Source organism: Taudactylus pleione, unplaced genomic scaffold (genome assembly GCF_031769625.1).
Source record: "Taudactylus pleione unplaced genomic scaffold, aTauple2 ptg000154l, whole genome shotgun sequence".
Classification (NCBI taxonomy): domain Eukaryota; kingdom Metazoa; phylum Chordata; class Amphibia; order Anura; family Myobatrachidae; genus Taudactylus; species Taudactylus pleione.
The window spans coordinates 15068822-15089752 of NW_028284556.1; the positions used below are offsets into that span (position 1 = coordinate 15068822).

At 41.3% G+C, this 20931-nt stretch overlaps 2 protein-coding genes across 3 annotated transcripts in view; both read left to right on the forward strand.

The window, feature by feature from the left end:
• MTRF1L (mitochondrial translation release factor 1 like) overlaps positions 1-5085 on the forward strand; it is a 35734-nt gene extending 30649 nt beyond the window's left edge. The window contains exons 7-8 of the mRNA XM_088474377.1: positions 1821-2030; positions 4724-5085. Of these exons, the coding sequence (XP_088330503.1) occupies positions 1821-2024 (204 nt within the window). The 3' untranslated portion in view covers positions 2025-2030; positions 4724-5085. The remainder of the gene's footprint in view (positions 1-1820; positions 2031-4723) is intronic.
• FBXO5 (F-box protein 5) lies at positions 1948-17919 on the forward strand. Of its 2 annotated transcripts, none has more exons than XM_088474379.1 (5): positions 1948-2030; positions 12624-13320; positions 14909-14999; positions 15182-15355; positions 16936-17919. In XM_088474379.1, exons 2-5 carry the CDS (start codon positions 12659-12661, stop codon positions 17185-17187), a joined length of 1179 nt encoding a protein of 392 aa, XP_088330505.1. In that variant the 5' UTR covers positions 1948-2030; positions 12624-12658; the 3' UTR covers positions 17188-17919. The 2 variants fall into 2 exon arrangements, with proteins under 2 accessions (XP_088330505.1, XP_088330504.1); XM_088474378.1 differs by lacking the exon at positions 1948-2030 and adding an exon at positions 9766-9947.
• The last annotated feature ends 3012 nt before the right edge of the window (positions 17920-20931 follow it).

The window sequence follows — 20931 nt, forward strand, 5'->3', positions numbered from 1 at the left end:
TTTAGCACTGATTAGCTTTGTGTACAATCTTAAACTAATTAGTAAATATAAAGTTATATACGTGTCAATAAGCTAGTTTTGTCCAAGCCTAAATGTCATTTACAATAAGGATATACTAAACCTGTAATTAGCAACTAGTCTGTACCTATAAAATTGGTAAAGGTACGTATTAACACCTTTTAAGGTCAGCAGTTATTTTTTTTTTTAGTTTTGAGTTGGCGTACCTATACCTTTTTAAGTTATTAAAATATATTCTCTCCAAAACATAGAATTCTATCTCGCTTACACTGAGATTTATTAATCAATGCCTTCACCCAGCTAACACCATATATATTCTTTATAAGTTCTTAAATTAATATATTATATGTAAGACTTGGTTACTGACTTTCTCTCACTTTATTTTAACTATACTTAAGTTATTTTTTATTTTGAACTAATTTTCCAATTTCTCATATAAATCCAACCTTCAATAACCTATATCTAAGTTGTGCCTCCACCAAGCGTTCTTTCTGTTTTTGTTACAAGGGTACCTCATCTTTTGTAACATAAAAACTTTTTTCATCTTTTTTTTTTTTTTTTTTCGTATATTGCAAGTTTGTACTGCTGGGGAAACATTGTTACATTTGCACATTTAAGTATGTTACATCTGCTATAGAAGTATTATTACGATTCCTTACTCCCCATTTTCAAATTTATGATCGTATGCTAATAGAATTATGTTTTATTAAAAATTTATATTCATTTATCTATTTTATCAAGGTTTTTATTATTTCTGAGCGCTACAGTAAATCACTTTTTTTTGTTACACGCAGACTGGCCTTTCTGTGCCAACTACAGTCTCTGCTCATTCTACCTGCTCTGTGGGTCCCTCGTGGGCAGCCCGGCGTGGCGCCTCAGCTGAACAGCTATGCAAGGCGGCTACCTGGTCTTCTGTCCATACCTTTTTGTTAGGTTTTTGCCTTTAATACAAATGCCTCTCAGGATGCTTCCTTTGGGCGTAGGGTTCTCCTATCCGCTCAGGAGTGTTCCCACCCTTGAACAGCTGCTTTGGGACATCCCCAATATCTCCCTGCGGAGCCCTATGGACCCTGAAGAAGAAAAGCAGTGTTATGGTAAAACTTACCTTTGTTAACACTTTCTTCAAAGTCCACAATGCACCTGCCCTGACGCACCTGGCTTCTATGGGCTTCTTCTCTTGGTCACTTGTTTCCTTCTCTGCGTGAGTGTGATTCCTCAGTGTACTAATCTTCCTTCTCTCCTGCTCCTGCCTTGGGCTTGTTAACAAAACTGAAGTGTCCTCAGGCTGTGGGCGGGGTATAGGGGGAAGGACCAGAGCATCCTGAGATTAAAAAGCTTTGCTGTTGGTGTTTGGTTCTTCAAGTCCCACCTACACCCCAATGTCTCCCTGTGGACCGGGATGTAGTCGTGAGACCAGCAGTCGCAAGGCCAACATCGGAATGCCGGCTAGGGATTTATGATAGGCGTGAATGGAGGCAAGTCCGGAGCGCCTTTAGCCGCGCGGGTGGGGAGATTAGGATTAGGGAGTCTAGCAGGGTTAGGTTTGGGGAGGGGGGGGAGAGATTAGGGTTAGGCACCTCTAGGGGGTGGGGATTTGAATCGAGGGTTAAACAGCCGCCGGCATTTCAATCCCATTCCTGTGGACCCTATGGACTTCGAAGAAAAAGTTAACGAAGGTAAGTTTTACCATAACTCCTTCTTCTTTTTTTTTTTTTTTTTTTTTTAAATGCATGTTGGGTATGCACCTTTTTTTGTTTATATTCTTTTTTTTTTTTTACATTTTAGTGAATTTTCTTTTCCAGGTGGGGACAAAAGGAAGATCAGAAAAAATTCGAACATATAACTTTCCTCAGGACCGTGTTACTGACCATCGAATTGGCAAATCTTTACACAACATTGAAGGATTCTTGCTTGGCGATGAACTTTTAGATGAGATGATTCAGGATCTCACTGAGTTCGCTATTTATGAATCTCTCATGGAAGTTATTTCAAACGAAAATTTATAAATAAAGGTACTAGTTGAATTTTTACTATTTAAGTTTTTGTCTGGTATTTAATAATACAATTAATCTGATGATGCTAAATTTTATAGAACATATAGGGGGAATTAAATTAGTCACAGGATATACCCCGCAGCTAATTGATCGCGCTGGGAAAAGCTCTTCCGCTAATTAGCCTTTTCCCCCTCTTGATAAACACTGTGTTAATGTGCGTAATCGATGGGTTTCCCCATGCATTAAAATGCAGATTTTGCATCTTAATGTGGATTTTTCCTCGCAGCTTCTGAGGCTGCGAGGAAAAAATCCTGCCTCTGGTAATTAGCATGTGGGGTTCTCTCATCTGATTGAATCTGGCAAGCACGATCAATTTGCTGCTGGTTATAATTGAATTCCTCCCATAGCTTGCAAGCCCCTACTAAAAGTATGATTTTACTGTAAATAGTTGGTAAGTGTAATATGTGAATACATGATGCAGAAATATAGAGTAGTGTAGTGGAACAGTTTACTACATATGGAAGTTTGTGCATTCCTAGGTTCAATTCAGTGATAAACAGCAGCATCACCTATAGGGTTTGGAGTTCACCAATTATAACAGACCAAAATTGACACATGACCAAAATAGCATAACAAAATACAAATAGGGCACCTGGACAATACTCTCAGTGGTTCCTAAACTTGAATCACTGCACATTAGAGCCTCCGTATTTTTTCCATGACACTTCTAGACCAAAAGTTTTTTGTTTTTTTATTGAGAAATGTATCAAAAATCCTTAGGTTCAGTAATGTGGTTGTGGACAGGGCTGTGCTTCTGTTAGTCCACATATTTTATGATTGGCAGCCACCAGCATTGGTTTTGCCTATACGATGAACATGAAGAATTTTATTTGGTTCTGGATCACCAACCAATGGCACTCCTGCAAGTGCCCAAAGGCACCCAGTTTGGGAACCACTGCGTTGGTTAATAGAGAATACACACATTGCTTGCATTGATCGAAAATATCCATACATTCTTTAAGAAAAAAAAAATCTAATTTGGGAATATGGCCGTGTCTTTAAGGAGTCTTTGAGCTATTATGTTTACTTATAGTTCATTCCATGAAATTGTTGCATAATTTACAAAGCAAAACCTAAGAAACAGTGGGGCTCTATATTTGATTTCAAATAATAGTCCCTTTTAGCGTTACAAGGTGGCTACGATATCAATTTCATATTTATAATTTCATGATTTTTTGGGGGGTGTATTGGAATGAACCCTGTGTGTACCAATATTGCATTTCTTAATATGTAAATGATGGGGTTTAAATGGGCGTGTGACTATATTGGGTGAGCAAGAGTTATATGAATAAAATTAATAATCAAATGTCGAAATGGTATGATCATTACATTTTAAATCAAAATCCAGTTTTAAGAACTTTTGTAAAATAGAGATGGAGGTTTTCTAGAATCTGTCTATAACTAGAGACTGAAAAGTTTTATAATCTGATTCTGGCAAAAAAAATTCCCTGTCATAATTTTGCAAGAAAAGATGAGTTAATAAACCAGTGGATAAGAGAGAGACCACTAGGTGATTGAAACTTTATACTTTGTGATCCTACAGTATATGCCAACACTAATTTTAATGTTTGGTTGCTCGGTGATATCACCTAAATGTGTTTTTGTTGTTGTGTTTTTTTGTTTAAAGACATAGAAAATCTGATTACTTCCACATATTACTAATTCCTAATCAACATTGACCATCTATAATGTCAGATATTGGGTCTTTAGTTTTATTTTTTATTTTATTTTTGCTCCAACCCCCCTTAGCAACATCTTGTCTCTAGAATCGATATAAAAAGGATATTGCCTCCTATATTGAAAAGTCTATAATTCCGATAGTGAAATATTATTATTGATTGTATACCAAATGTCATTTGTTATGTGAACCTTGCACATTGTTTGGTTCTTGTGTATTCGAGAAATAATGTGGCTTTATATTTCACAGTATTTTTTATTTTTTTTTTTAAGATTTTATTACTTTAAACTAAATATAAATGTGAGGCACATGGAACTGCAATAGGGAAAAATTTAGCCCAGTTACGTAAACTAGTATTTGGGGTGTTTTACGATGGCTACCAATGGTCAAGTCCCATTGCAATGATTTTGTATTATTATCCTCACCATCATCCTACCCATCATCATCACCCATCACGTTCCACAGTGCTTTACAAAGTACATAAACAAATAGGTGTATCACTTTACAGTTGGGAACAAACACACTAATATAAAACTGGGTATTTTCAGTAACGAGGTAAGGGAGCCATGTTCACTAGCTTACAATCTTTAGGAAAATAGGTGTTTTATACATAAGGGGAAGTGCAATTTAGTACCTATGTTTTCTGATTGCAATGGGGAAAACATACTTATTAGGCCTATATGATGCAGTTACTTAGTAATTTTGGTTTGGGAGTCAGAGAGTGAAATGCGTAGATCTTGAGCAGAGCGATCCAGTTAGCGAATGTTTTGGAACAAGCAAGGAGGAGATGCATGTTTGTTTTATCGTGTTTATAGCCTAAACTACAAGCAATAAATATGGGGGGACAGAATTTTGGACCTGATTCAGAGGTGTATGCAATGCCGATGTCGTACGTACCAATTTATTTATGGTAGGTTTTTTTTGTTCATTTTATTTTTTCTACCGCTCATGAATTCCTATTGTCTCCATACAGAGATGCAGCTGAAATTTCAGGTGTAAGCAGGGAGAAATGTATTGAAAATGACGTGGTTGATCCTGGGCAGTGACAGGGACTGTCTTATGACCATTTTATAGGAGTGTTGATGAAAGTGGTTGCATACACAGATGGAGAATCCTTTTAAGGATGCGATGGATAGAAGAATTGAGGTTGCTATAAAAATAATTGCATCTGATTTTATGTGGCAACATTGAGCCCTGAGGTGGCTACAGCTGTGACAGTCAGCATTATGCAGATAGAATAAAAATTTGTGAACTCTTAAAGTTTGTCCACAATATGCTGTTGGCAACGGAATTTGTGTCAAGCATCTTTGGATTCAATTAAACTAGCTTCTAAGACCATGGCCAATGCATTTGGTGTAAGAAGAGCATTATGGCTACGCCTGTGGTTGCCAGATGTTCACTCTAAGATTAAGTTTATATCACTCCCCTTTGGAAAGTGAGTATCTGTTTGGTCAAAGTTAGCTGCCATCATTTCGAAGTTGTCTGGGGGAAGTTGGAATGGCTTCCCCAGGACAGACCTACCAGTGGGTCTTTTAACGTGAGGCTGACTCCCCTAAACATCTCAAGAGTATAAAGAAGTAAGTCTATATAGACCCGGTAGGCGTTACACAATGTTCTATCCACTTCAATACAAGAAGCTCTGCAAAATTTCTCTGTTATTGAAAACATCCTGCTACCAGAATTACTTTCCCTTTTTTCTCCGCTAATCTACACATTCCTTCTCCATTAATTTTAAAGTCCCTTGAATTAATTACACTTCCATTCCTGCCAGATTAATGGTTTGTGGTATAGACATGTCCTGTGAGATTGGTTGTATGAAATGTCTGTTTTATAGAGTGGCACTTATTTTGCTGTTATACTATTCCCATGGAATTTAGAGTACACGATAGAGACCACATCTATGGTCTGCCCAGGGTCACCAGCAGTGGTATACAGGTGGTACTGCTTAAAACCCAACCATTGACAAGTACCCAGAACAATCTTTTTACAAATTGGCTTTAGTAGTCTGATGTGGCAGCCATTTGGTTGAAAGTCAAGGTATAATAAACAGAGGCTGAAGTAGAGTCAATCGCATTTTGATGGCATCTACAACAGGAGAGGCAGAATGGGGTATTAAAGGGGGTGATTTCATGTGGGTTATAGTTCAGTAATGGTTTGTTCACGCTGTTAGAGGGAATGTGGGGCACACTGTCCTTCTATCTACTGCAGGGTGTGAGACTCTGTACCTAACATGGAGGTGCGCTGATGTCAGTGTGACCTCCAACCCAAATGCACTACTGTGCATGCACTGCCTGTCTGCAAGTCCATTCTCCATTGAAACATGACAAGCCCCTGAGCGTCTCACTGCACCAGAGACTGGATCATATCGTGGAGGTACCATAAGTGCCACTTTGTCATCACCGCTTACTCTTAAAGAGCCAATGCCATCACCGGATGTATAATACAGGTGTGTGTTACCCTAAAATGCACATGACCTGCATTGACTCCTTAAACTCCTCGCTGTATCGGTTTGTACCAGTTATATGGTGTGTGTGTAGTTAGATATGTACCAGCGTGGTCTCTTGTTTTTTTTGCCCAAATGCAGTACTTATGCATATAGTGCAGTCTGCGATAAGGATTTCATCTCTCCTTAAAGTGAGGGTTTGTTGTCACTAGAGAGGGATAAAACCCTCTAGTTATACACTATAGACAAACAAGCAAATCTACATGGACTTACTGAAATCTGTGATTTTTGAAATGATTGGTACTCTTTTGGAACTTGCTATATATGACATGTACTGTATGTATTTGTTATGCTAGTCATATCCCATATATTATGTTATGTATTTACAGGTTGTATGTCTGCATTTGCTTAGTTAAATGAGCGCTATAATTGGATGATTACAGTTGGTTTCTGAATTTTACATTTATTTTTCTTATGACCACAAAACTGGAAATTTTACTACTGACAGAAAATATTTAGTAATGTTAAAACAATAAAAAAATTAAAGCTTTAGCATATAATAGTTTAAAAAAAAAAAGCATACCCATGAATTCATTACATAAATATTTGCCCCTTTTGCAAGCATTCCCATAAATCACAGGTTCTCAAACTCTGTCCTCAGGACCCCCAACAGTGCATGTTTTCCATGTCTCCTCACAGAATCAAAAGTTAAATAATTAGCATCCCCTTGTGGATCTTTTAAAATGTGTCAGTGAGTAATAAACAAACATATCTGAGCACCTGCTGGGTGACCTGTGTGGGGTCCTGAGGACCGAGTTTGAGAACCTTTGCCTTACATAAAACTTTATAACTTGTGAAGACAAATGGTTGCAGAATTTTAATTGCTTGTTTGGAATACCCTTCTGTACAATTAAAATGTCTGTTTTTTTTTTTTTTTAGACCTAATTATGAAAAAGCTTTACAGAAAGATTTGTGTGACTTTACAAAGTAGTTTAGCGAATAAGAATGTATCAAAATGTGGTGTTTGATCTTTATGGTCAATATACTTACTACCAATAGATTTTGTATGGCTTTGAGATTCCTGAAAATATAATAGGTGACATTTGGACAGAATTATTTGTGGTAACAGACACGCAATATTTGCTTAAAAATGCATCCAAGACCACTTTGATCCTGATACTTACATCTGCAGGTAGGATGTGGCAGATCTAGTAAGAGTGTAATCTCGCAATTGCAAACACATACACTGAAGTGACAAGTCATGGGATAGATGCCTAGTATCGTATAGGACCACCTCTAGCCTGGCAAAGTGCAGCACCTCGATGTGGCATCGACTCCACAAGTGGGTGGAAGACCTCTAGAGAAATTTTGACTTATGTTGTCTGGATAGCTTCCCGCAGCTCCGATGCAGGATTATGGGTGTAAATAGATCTCTCCAACGTGTCCCTTAAATGCTCAATTGGATTCCTGTCGGAGGAACATGGTGGCCACACCATTCGTTGGAACTCCCCAGAATGCTCCTTGAACTAATTCTTGGGACTGATGGCATAATATATTCTGCTACTGGAATACGCCATCATTGTGGGAGTACATGAAGAGCTGCAAATGGTCATCACGCAATGCAACGTAGTGGTTCCTGGTCAATGGCGTATTCAGGCGGTGCATTGGACCCAACACATGCTACATTAATACACCCCCACACCATTATGGAACTGTCCCTAGTCTGCACTGTGCCTTGTTGACAACTGGGGTCCTTGGCCTCATGGGGTCTGCACTACACTCGAACCCTACCATCAACCCTAAACAACTTGAACCATGACTCCTCTACCACACCACATGTTGCCAGTCCACCGTGGCCCAATTAGTGATGTCAGGAGCCCAGGTGAGGCACTGTGTCTGTTGTTGTAGTGTTTACACTCTGGTGGGTATTCTGCTCATATATCCCATGGAAGCTAAAGAAAACTGCACTGACCTGCTGGATATGTGTCTGGTACCTCTTGCATTGGATGTGATCTCAGCCAGTGTTACTTATCTGTTACTACGGACAATTCTAACCAGGTGCTGCTGGTCACAATCATTAAGCACCTGTGGTTGGCCACTATGCTGTCTTATATGAGGTATTCCCGGGTTCACATGTGCCATTGTAGATCGAGGTATGTTGAATATCCGCACAACTTCAGAAATGGAATGTCCCATCCTTTAGGCACCCACTATCGTGCTCCATTTGAACTTCCCTAATTTGTGTCGCCTTGCCATGAGAAACCTAGCTGGTGTTCAAACTGACTCTCGAGATGTCATATTACAACTGATGCAGGTCTGGGCATTTCCAAGACGTTATAATATGGTGACACCTCACCTACCATTACTATTACTGCAATCCCATGATTTTGGCCATTTTTATGAGGAATTCAATTAGGCACAGGGTTTTTGGATGAGGAATAGCTCCAGATTTCAAGCCCAGAGCTTTTCAATTAATCATGGGGTTGCCTGTGTGTTAAAATGCAGAGTCTGCAATTTAACTTGTATTTCTCCGTGCAGCTCCTGAGGCTGCGAGGAGAAAAAAAATCCCCTATGGGGCGCAGGGTGTCTGCATCTAATTCAATCAGGCAGTACTGATAATCGCAGGGTAAACCCTGCAGCTAATTGGATCTAATTGCATGCTGGTTTTTTTTTTTTTAAGCACTTTTTTTTCTCTTCACAGATGCACTGATGGTTCTCACTGAACCATCCCTGCATCTGTGCTTATTTTTTTTTTTAGACAGATGCATGCATGACCTCTCCGTGCGTGCATCTGTCTTTTTTTCGTATTGTGAGATCGTATGTACATCGTGTGCCCGGGACTGCCAGGGGATTGAAAGGGAAAATGGCGCGGTGAGTCGCAACGGCACTCATCGTGTAGGTGTATGGCAAGCATTAAACTGTTGCATGCTACTGGGACAGGTCCACCCCCACCTTGTGATAGCTACAACTTTGCAGCTTATGTCTGCAATTGTAGATTTAATAGTAAATACATTTTACTCTTCTATCTGGGGTGCAATAATAGCTAATTCTGCATCTGCCTCTTTGGGACTAGATCGCTGGAAGGCTGCTAGAAGACATGAAATCGCATGCACCATATTGCAATCAAGCAAACGGAAGTGGATAAATCTCCTGTCTTCGGTATTTATAACTTCCAGGTACAAATGAAGGGGGTCTATACCTTTCCTCAAGCAAACCTCCATCTTAACCACTGGAGTAAAGTTTTTTTTTTTTTTTTTTTCCATATCGCTGTTATAAACCGGACTATGTATTGCGAAATCACAATTCCATATGATTAAACAAACCCTTTAGTTAAATTATTCTGGAAAATAAAGGGTCTTTTATAAGAACAGTTAATAGCTTTATAAGTTCAGTTGCCAGTTACTAAAATGGCGGCTGGTGCGTCCGGAGGGAGGGACGTGGCCAGGATTTCGCCAATTAGATATGGGGAATATCTCGGCGCCAGCTACTGTGCTATTGGCTGCTGGCGGACCGGAAAACGGACTTGATTGGACAGACGGTTTGGTCGCGAAATTCAAACTATACAAGTTGCTGGAGCAGCTGCCGCCATTTAGTTGATGACAGAGAAGTACTTGCAGCAGTGTCTCGCTCTCAGTGTGCCTACCTGTGAGCGTGGCGGGGACCGCTCATACACGATTGTCTTGCAGTATTTTATGAATTGGCAAAATAACCACGTCCTGTGAATTATATGCAGGGAGCGTCCGTGTGAGCCCCGGTAAGTGTGCTTTTCATCTGTACTGAGGTCTAACATCACGTCTGCTGCTTGCATTATAGCCGGGAGCTCTGAGAGTCCCTGTGCCAGCTGCTTACAGCCCCGCTGCCCGTCCTCTGTCAGTGTCGCGGGGAGAAGGGGGGCTGCTTTGGTGGGAAAACTGTTTAACTGTATAAAGGGTTTAATGGTTTAAAACGTAAATGTGCTTCCCCTGATGACGTCCTATATATTATGTTGCTGATAGGCATGCCCTATATCCTCACAGAGCTATGTATGACCATTGCATATACTGCCCGGGACGTATATTCCATCCACATACAGATATTATGGCTTAGGGGACCCCTATAAGACTCCTTTCCTTTATATAATCACCGATCAGATGTGTCCAGACCCTATACCGGCTACTGATACTGTGCCCAGCACCCGCCAAATCCGCCCGCAGCCCCCGCCGCGCATGTGGGGGAAGGGGTCCTCGCTGCAGCATTAACTTCATTTAAAACCTTGTGTTATGTAATCGACACATCTCACACAGGCGATCCTCATGTGCTTACATTTTTATCTTATTGTATGAAGGTGAAAAGTAAATTAGGCGGTGGAAAAATGGCGCCCAGGGGGGGAGGGTGGTGACGAGTATTTTGGGTATTTAACTTCTTCCACTGTGGTGATAAGGGGTTACTGGTTACATTTATTTTAAAATAAATGTATTTGGAATATGTAACGTAATTTAGGTGCTTTGAATACTCTGATTAACGTTCACAACATGAAGCACAAAGCATAACTTATTCCTACTGAGAAATGATCATCACAGCAGTCTTTTCATTCGCGATTGTGATAGTGAACTGTTGTATACAATGTTACTCTTTTTATGTAAATTCTCCTAGTGCAGTGTATATTCTAAGGGACATGTCAATCTTTTTTCTGCTTGCTTGTGTTTCCTATAGGTATTTCCCTCCATGCCACTAGCCCTCGGAGCATTTCAGAAGGAAAAAATGCTGCTAAATTTCCAGTTCTCTTTAACTATAAATATAAACTCTTCTCCATTTTATTTAGGTATCATCATTTTCAGTCACAAGAGTAGCTATATTGGTGTGTTTAATATTTGTAATAGACAAAAATGCCACTAGATGAAATGGTTCTCCTCAGCCATTTTAATTACTTGAGCAGATTACACATAGCAACGTAACTAGCATTTCCTTAATGACTATGTGACATGCTGCTAACCTTTACAAAATAGAATGGGATGTTTATGTGGCTGATATTAAGTTATTTGTGTTTAGTCATTCACAGGAGTCCATACCCCAGTAAAGCTTACAATCGATATTTCTGACCACATGTGCGCACACATTAAACTACAGTGCATTATTTTTTTTTGTCAAAAGCCAATTAACATACTAGTATGTTTTTGGATTCTGACATCAAACACAGGGAGGATATACAAAATCCACACAGATAGGGCATTGGTTGGAATTGACCCCAGGACCTCCATGTTGTGAGGGAGCAAGCTAATCTTTGCACAACAGTTACATGGTACCTCAATGTGGAAAGTCGCATTTTATCTTTTATATGAAATTGGGCTTTCATAGAAATATTTTGTAATACACACAACATGCATGCAGTTGGTCCACAACTTTTATAGTTATTTTAGTTCACTTTCATAGAACTCATTAAGAGTAAAGAATCCATTAAGACCAGAGCCCTATCTGTGTGTAGTTTACGTATTCATCTCTTGTTAGTGTGTCTTTTATCAGATTAGCAGTTGGTTTTGGCTTGTTAAATTCGGATCTGAAAACTGACTGTTATTGGCTAACTGGATATCACATGTTTTGGATAGCCAATAAGATAAATCCGAAATTGTGCTAATTTGGCGAAAAGAACAGAGTAAAAGCGAAAAACTCCTCTCTAGTTTTTGTGGTGGTTCTGTTTCCTCCCACCTTCATACTGGTTTGTTAACACTATGCACACAAGAAACAGACCCTAGTGTGCATTTGTGTCGTAGGGCATATGACTAACTGCCAAAATAGCAGGGACTGATGTAGCGTTCTTTCTCGGCTGTATCAGGGCGCTGTGGCCTGCCCGATTATAAAAGGCTACAATGTGCCATACCCTAATGGAGGCGCCCGCTGATCACAGCCTGATGCCAGTGGGCCTCCTACTGTGCTGCTGCGCTTTTCTCTGCCCCGCCCCTTGGGGGGAAGTGAGCAGTGTGTACATCTGTCTGTTCACAGTGCGGGGAGATCTTTTGGGCAGCCCAGCATCTGAGGGCTGAATATGCCCCCTAGAATGGACAGGGGGTGTGCTCTGAGGCCACACCCCTTCCCTGAGCTGTCATCCATTATTCAGATGTGCCCTCCTATATCGGCGTCCTGCCCGATCCTGAAACAAGAATGAACACTTGAGTTATTAGTCTCTGTACAGTACATCATTGACTGACTGATTTGGTGGCGCTAAATGAACAATTTATATTGTAAGCTATAAGGCAAAAACCCTCTCGCTTTATATTACACTTCATATTTGAGATGAGTCTCTAAGGTTTAGTAGCCCCTTCTAAACTCGACATTTCTTTACATTCTTTGTATTTCATATTAGAATTAGGGATGACGGCATTTTTTTCAATTTTTTTTTTTACATAATTTGGTTTGCCTATGGACTCCAAATATTAATTATCTTTTATTTTTGCAGGTCTTTTTTATATCTGGTGTCACAAAAGAATTAAGATGCGTGGTCATAAAAATAACTTAACGCCAACTAAGTTATCACCTTCGAAGTTACAATTGGATGATAGTCCAAACAAGCTTGATTGTGAACCTTGCAAAAGATGCGAGTCCCCACAAAAGCCTGAGCATTTGGGAACTAGTGTTGAAAATGTTTTTCCTACAAAGGTGGACATCATTAAAGAAGATGAACCTGTGTATAACAAGGAAAATCTTCTGCATAGACTTGATGCGGTTGAAGCAAATGTGGATTGTAGTCCCCTTCAGGACAGCGGTTATTCTTCAATACTGCACGATGATTCTCAGTGTCAAGATGAGGACAACTTTAGCCATAGCACTACATCCATTCCACTGTTTGAGACACCAAATCAACAAGCTTCACTGAAAGAAAAACCTTTTCCAGTCTCATGCACAAGCTTGTTACCAGTGCTTCGCTTTGAGGAAGTTGTGTGTTCTACATTGAAGAAAAGCTCTAAAAGAAGTCCAAAGGTTGATTGGGACACTGTTAAAGAAGTAGTTTCCCATGGTGCCTTTGGCCTTGATAAACTAATTGGCAAAAAAATGGGGTTGGAAAAACTGGACATTCTTGGAGAACTTTTTCAGAGAGACTTCAAGCATCTGCTCAGCAAAATTTTAAGGCATCTTCGTGCAATTGATTTAATCAAGTGAGTTATCTACTATTGTATCAAATTACAATTTTCTATTGGACATTAGTACCTGCATTGTAATAGGACATTCCATGATATTGAAATTTTTCCTGTTCGTAATTAGGGGTCGATTCTATTAGCCACGAGGGGCGTGGAAGCAATGACCTCTCATCTGGTCTGATCTCGCAGGTTTTTGTACACAGCCCTATGAGCTGCAAACAAAAGTCGACGAGTCCGGAACTACCGCTCTTACGGGGCAAGTCTTTGAATCGACCCCTTAGAGTTCTTTGTGCCTTTCACCGGGGTCTTGGTAATGCAGGATATGATTAGTAATTCTATCACTCAGACGTGTGTTTTTAACTGTCCAGTGTTCTAATTGTGTGTTGGACACAATGCCGATGTTTACGCAGTTGAGCAATTATAATCGGTGATTTATAATTGGTGATCTGCGAATGTGTTTGAGTCTTACTGCACATGCATCAAGTTTCATAACCTTTTTTTGCTCACAGCGAGGATTTTAGTCGCAGTGTGATTGACAGGCAGGGACTGTTTGGATGGCAACGGGGGGAGGGGGGGTGTTCACTCAAACACAGGTATGTAACAATCGGTTACAGGGAGTGTCTGTCTGCTACTGCGATCCTGTACGCTGTGAAAGTGGCTCTGGTGCTTCAGTACTGTCGCCCATTCTGAGTAACCATAGGGAAAAGGTGCGTGTACACGCTACGATATATATCGTTGATTTTTATGCAGTGAACGACCAATGATGCACATTCCCGCATTAACGATATCTGTGATCGTCCATCCATGCAGGCCAACTTGCACTATATTGTCAACTTTGCCTGTTCAGAGATGTGGCAGGATGAATTCACTGAAAAATATCTTTCAAGTTGGTGGTACAGATCGTACCATGTGTATGCAGCTTGACTCAGAAGACTGATCTGTGACCAATGCTGCTTCTTTGTATACAGTCGTTTGGGTTTGCGAAGCCGCCAGTGGGCGTGTCTACAAATCCCGGAAGCTTCAACATTTGCATATTTTCACATAGTCGCTGTGTACAAATTTGCAGTGGCACTAGAGTACATCTCTGAATCAGGTCATATATGTTTTTCTATAAATATCTCCAGGATCACAGAATTGTGGGTCCCAGGGACCCGTCATTTTGAAAACTTGGGTCACTGTTTCTAGGTCTCATTTTAATTAATGGTTTGGCACTTAAGGGAATTTTACACAATCTGACCACCCCACATGCCCCTTGTGCCAATTAGACCAATGCCATCAGACATGCCACATGACCCTTAAGTGCCTAATAGATCTCCCTCACATTATCAGACCATCCCACATGTCCCTTTTTACCAATTAGTCCTCCCCTATGCCACCCCCACATGCTAAGTAGATCACCCACCTCCCCGTAACCAGGAGGCCATTCTCCCCCCCTTCCTAAAGAGAATTTCCAAGATGGTCCGATTTTGAATTGGCTAAGTGTGCCCAGTGGGACGCAGGGTTTTTTATTTCAATACATGTGAAGAGTGCGAACCTTGATCTCTATGAATATATATCTTTGCATGTAAAATGCTATAAAATAAATCACTGTTTGATTGTTTTATAGTGTCATCAGTGTGAGCACGACATGGAGAAAAATCTTACAGAGGGACAGCTGTGCTTACAGTGTCTATAAACAGTGTCATAAAGAAATATGTGTAAGTATTTATTTTTTCTTGGGTTGTAGTAACCTGTCTTAAACTGTGTTATTTGATATTTTTGCCTTGGCCCGCCATGATTGTTGCTGCTTGGAAATAATTGTGGAAAATGTTATCTTTAAATTTCCAATTTTTTCAAACTGGTCCTTTGTGTAACATATTACCATATTGTCTTTTAACAGGAAAAAGAAACAAGGAAATCTGAATATGCAGCAACACGTGACTCTTCTCTGTTTAGATTTCCCCTCGCCTCAGTACAGAAGGTAGCAAGTGCAGTGTTGGGTGTTTCTAAGAAGAAAAGTAACAAGAAGAACAAACAAGCAACCTCTCACAGTCGTCTCTCTGAGTTTAATGAAGTAAGTCTGTTAGAAAGACCAGATTGCATAAAGAAGAATTAACTTTTTAAAACTTCTCATGTCTGAGCTTCTGTTCTTCCAATTACTAATTAGACACACAAGGGGAAACCGCTACATATGTCTATCACTTAATTTTACCCCCAATGTAAGTTGCCTATATCTTAGATTTTGCTTCATATTTGCCATTGTGCCTGTGTAAAATATCTGAAAAGAAGGTGCGCAACCCCTGCAGCTTTCCTGTTATCTAGAAAGTGTCACCCCACTCAAAACGCAATATAAAGCAAAAATAATTTGAATACAAGATGGCGCTGGGTATAACATATAAAGGTAATGTCAAAAAGAATAATACAAAACAAACATCTTAAACGCCTTATGGTTCAGTCTTAAACTTCTTTCTTCATAGATGATAGGAGTTCCTCTAGGATCCTCCGTATTATGTATCCCCAAAAGACAAAAAGGGAAACAGTCTTTTTTAGGTATGATCCTTAAGGGGATAGTTCAAAATATCCTAGATATTTATACATATAGATGATGTACCACAACTCGCATCTAAGTGGGGGAATTCCCATCTGGGTATCTTTAGCCTGGTCACGTTCCCAAATATACTTTAAGACAACCATTTAGAAATGGTAAGAAACAGATAGGTGCGTACCCTACTTACAGACAGGAGCAAATAATGAAGCTCGTCAAGGTTTCTTTAATGGATCATTGTGCCTGTTGGCGTTTGTTTATACACTGTATACCAAAAATACTTTGGTTTAAAAATGCACTTATTTTTTTTTCCTCCCCCTCCAAATATACATTTTATGGGCCCAAATATTTCTTCCACCAATTAATAAAGTACCCACATATAGCATATCTGTAATTTTAGACACGAGATGAAATGAAAGTACAGTTTAGTTGAAGCAGCTCATCATAGAATTACAGTATATGTATTCTATTATAGACTTATTCAACTATGGTGCTAAAACAAAGCTCTAGCCATCTGGAAGAGCTATTTTTCCCAGTAAAACCGACCACTGAAAATGTTAGAAACTTTTGGAAGTGTTTATAGGAAGCAATCACTTTTAATATAGTTTTATTACCTTTTGCATGCTTTAAAATCCTAATTGACAACCTAGGAATGTTTTAAGTAGCAGCCTTCACTCGTGTAACCAAGTAGTCTTTAGGCTTTTTCTCTTTGCTACTTAAAAAAAAAAAAAAAACTGTGTCCATTAATTTATTTCTTGGTAATAAAATGTCTCCACCTTGATTAAGGCATGATTTTTTTTTTAACCCCTTTATGCCCTGAGAACACATGCTTTTAATCTAATGTTGGTATCAATAGCCACTCTTTGCTCTTGGTTGCGTAGAGATGCTACACAACAGATGCCGTGTCCCTGCCCCGTACCCCCCCCTCCCCGGGGAACGGCTGGGGCATCGGCCTGAGATCAGCGGTGCGCCTCCAAAAGGGCAAGGAGCGTTTTAGTGGGCACCCTTCAGACAGCCTAGCGGGAACGCTAGTATTTGCTTAAAGTGCTTTTTTGTTGATGAAATGTTGACTGTTTAAAATTTTAATGATCTTTATCTGTTTTTCATAGGTTGGAAAAACACTGATCAATGACCAAAGCCTTAAAGTGTGTAGAGACTGTGGTTCTCCTGCCAAATATGACTTCTCACAACACCGAGCAATTTGTACCCGGGAGAGTTGTCAATTGGACTTTTGTACACTATGCAACTGTAAATTTCACTTTTCCAAGGATTGTGTGAACAGCAAATCTCGAAATTACAAATACTTGTCAGACACTCTTCCCGGGAGTAAAAAGAGCAAGCAAAATTTGCGACGGCTGTAACTTTTAAAGAAAAGACTGAATATGTATCCAACTGAAATTGGAACAACAAAAAAAAAACTATTTAAAAAAAAAAGTAAAGGAAGTTGGGAGTAAATGTTTGCATCAAAAACATAGTTTATATATAATGGACAAACTTATCCATGATCATCTAGAATTTGCATAGCTGCAGTTGCTAACTTCTGGATTATACAGCGATTAATTCCTTTCATTTGCTAGGGAAGGGGGGAGTGTTGGGTGCCCTGCCCTCAACCTGGTAATTTTTTTTTTTTTTTAAATAATCCCTGCCTGTATGTACCAAGTCGCCTTTTTGTGTAAGCAAAGTTGCAGCTGTGGGTACAGCTCTAGTCTTAAGGATTTTGCATATCTGTAAGTGGATTGTAGTCTTCTAAAATATTTAAATTACATTAATGTGAAAAATAACTACTGTACATGCTATATTTAGAGGTCGGACCATTATGTAAAAATGTGTTTGCAATGAGGTTCTGTTTACATTGGAAACTCAGTTTGCATTTTAATTGGTTTTAAGGTTACCAAATTCTACCTATACATTTCATTTGGACCAAAACATTGGAGAAGTGGTTTTTAGGAATTTTATACTGGCTTCCATGTGATTGTATTTCTAAAAACAAAAACAACTCTGGTTTTACATAATCAAATTTTGTAAATAGCTGTAAATATATTTAAATGTATGTCTGTCTTAATTTTTATTTTCCATTATCTGTTTTCGTACGTGTGCAGGATTTTATTTGCACTATGTTAAATAAATTATTACAGATTTAATGCTAATGCAGTCTGCATTTCATTATCACAAAAATACACTATATATGAACATTTGTATCAATTCAATAGTAAGGGATTAATAATCAAGTTCTAGAACCCTAAAATGCATGTACCTATTTAGTAATTAAAGTTTAAAACTTTTTTTTTTTTCCAAGGTAGCAGCACAGACTGGTCTCACTGACTGACCCGTCCGTGCTCTGTGTCAATGACACAGATGCAAGTAGCACGAATCTCCTGGCCCGTCCGTGCATGCATCTGTGTCATTGAAGTACAGAGCAGCACAGACTGGTCTCACTAACCCGTCCGTGCTTCGTCAATGACACAGATGCATGTAGCACGGATCTCCCTGGTCCGTGCTACATGCATCTGTGTCATATCGCACTCGCTCTAATTATGCAAATCATTAGATCATGCACGATAGATTTGGGTGAACATAGTGTAGCTTTTGCTGCACATCGTTCACTTCAGCTGCCGGAGAGACTTCAAGGGCGATTGCATACAAGATCGCATTGTATGCAGATCACAGTGTATGGCCAGCTTAAGGTACATGCAACCATTGCTAGCCTACCTGGCTGAACTACAATTCCTAAAAATTATTTTCTACATCAGGGTCCATAGGGTATCCACAGGATACCTTGGGGTGTAGGTGATGACGTCGGGCACCATAGAGTTAAGTTTTCAGCCTCCCAGGATGCACTAGGGTCCCCCTCCTATACCCCGAGCCAAGGCATCTCCGTTTCGTTTGGTGCCCGGCCGGAGTCGGATGCACCTGTTAGAGGGGGGCTAAGAATAGCCACTGAAGTTACTTCAATGCAGCTGTGGTTGCACATCTGGAAGTACAGCATGGACAGTCAGTGCTGACGTCCATGCTGTCTTCCCTACACCCCCGCCGGTACCAGAACGCCGGTATTGATCCAGGGATGCTGGTAAGCATCTGGGGTCACAGCTAGCGGTGACCACAGATGTTTGGGGCCATGGCCGTATCCAAGGGGGCAGCGGGGTCCCGCGGTGGGACCCTGCTGAAACATGGTCCAGAGTCCCCAGGCAGGGGGCTCCCTGGGGACTGGCTGCAGCGTGGAGCCAGGTACCTAATCTGCGCTTCCACTATCCCCCTGGGACTGCGGCTGAGCAGTAGCGCTGCAGCGTCCCAGGGGTTAATTGCATGCCAGGGGAGCGCGCCTTCCCTGTAGCACAGCCGGCGCCTCCCCCGCTGCACACAGCGCCCTCTGCACTGTGCTGACTGGCCCTGTGGCAGCGCTCCTCCCCTAGGCCGGCCTCCTCTATGCTCCTCGGTGGCCATCTTTACAAGCGCATGGTGAACGCTGCTTGAAGCTTGGAAGCGGTCTGGGTCCCCCGGCATACCTCTCCTCAGTTTGGTTCAGGTCTGTGTATGCAGCGCTGTGTCCTACCAGGCTCTGTGTCTGCGTAGTTGATTATCAGCGCTGTTAGTGCAGGAATTGATTCTCTTTGCATTGTATGTGACTTCTGCTAGCGCTGCTGCCTGTACTTTCATTTTCTACTGTCAGCCTTTTCACTGTCTCTGATCTTTTTCTGCTAAAGCCCTTGCGGTGCGGTGATTGCAGGGTGGTCTCACACTATACTACGAGTATCAGTGAGGGGTCAATTACCATCATGTCTGAGAGTGACTTTCCTCTCCAGCTTTTGTGTACTACGTGCAAGGTACCTATAGCGGAGGGGGAAGGTAGCGCGGAGGGGCTATGTCGGCAGTGTTATTTATTGGCGCGGCCAATTACTGTCACGGCCCCGCTACAGGAGCCGCCCTGGGCTTGTTTCGCCAAAGCGCTTACAACCCTCGTTGGCCAGTTAGCTCCGAAGCCTGCGTTCTCACAGATGGGTTTGTCCCAGCAGTCGGTGGTGTCACTCAGGCAGGGTTTCCCGAGACAATTGATGGTACCACACAGTCTCCCTATTTCCCCTCCCCAAGTCTCTCAGGAGCCTGCGTGGGTTAATTCTCTGACAAGTTCTGTACAGCACTTGTCGGACGTGTTACAAAGGGAGTCTGGGTTGAGGCCGCATAAGCGGTCGGTGGCGTCTGTCCGCTCCTTATGAGGATGACGACGTGACGTCTGATGATGGGGAGATTCTGGATCTTTCGGACCAGGAACCTCTCCGTACTAAAGAGTCGGACGCTAGGTCCAAGGTTTATATTCCTGGACCTATTCGGGCAGACTGCACAACTTTGGTGATTGAGGATGAAAATCCTCCGGTGTCAAAATCTAAATATGCCTTTTTTAAGGATATTAAGGGTGACGCCACAGTGTTTCCTCTTTCGGGTCAGTTAGTGGATCATTTAGATTAGGCGTGGAAACATCCGGGCAAACGGTATCAGCGTCAGAGGCGCTTGGCGTTGGCTTATCCGTTTGCGGATAATTTTTCTAACTGGGAATCCCCTCCACAGGTGGTTTCCCATGTGACACGGCTAGTCCGCAGTGCCACATTGCCCATGTCTTCCTTGAAGGATGCTATGGACCGTAAGGTAGAGATTTGCCTAAAGTCTGTTTATTCCCTTGCGGTGGGGGCAGTTAGGTCGGCTATGAACAGACCGAGTTGATAGGCAATCTCCGGGACTCGGCCACTTGTATCAATGAGGCGGCCTTGGATATCAGTACTCTGGCGTCTCGGATTTCTTCGGCGGCTGTCGCTGCTCGTTGCACCTTTATGGTTGCGATCTTGGAAGGCGGACGGTGATTCCAAGAAGGGCTTGGAAGCTTTGCCTTTCAATGGAGAAGTCCTCTTTGGTCCGGATCTGGACAAAATCGTAGCCACGCTGGCGGCAGCCAAATCGGCATGTCTTCCGTCTGCTGCGGTTCCATCCGGTTCTGGTACGTCGGCCTTACAGGGCCCAGGGTAGGCCTAAGACGCAGTCTTTTCCCCAGACAGGCTGGCCCAAAAAAATCGGCCAAGCCCCGGAAACAGGCCTGGAGTACCAGACGTCCGGCCCCT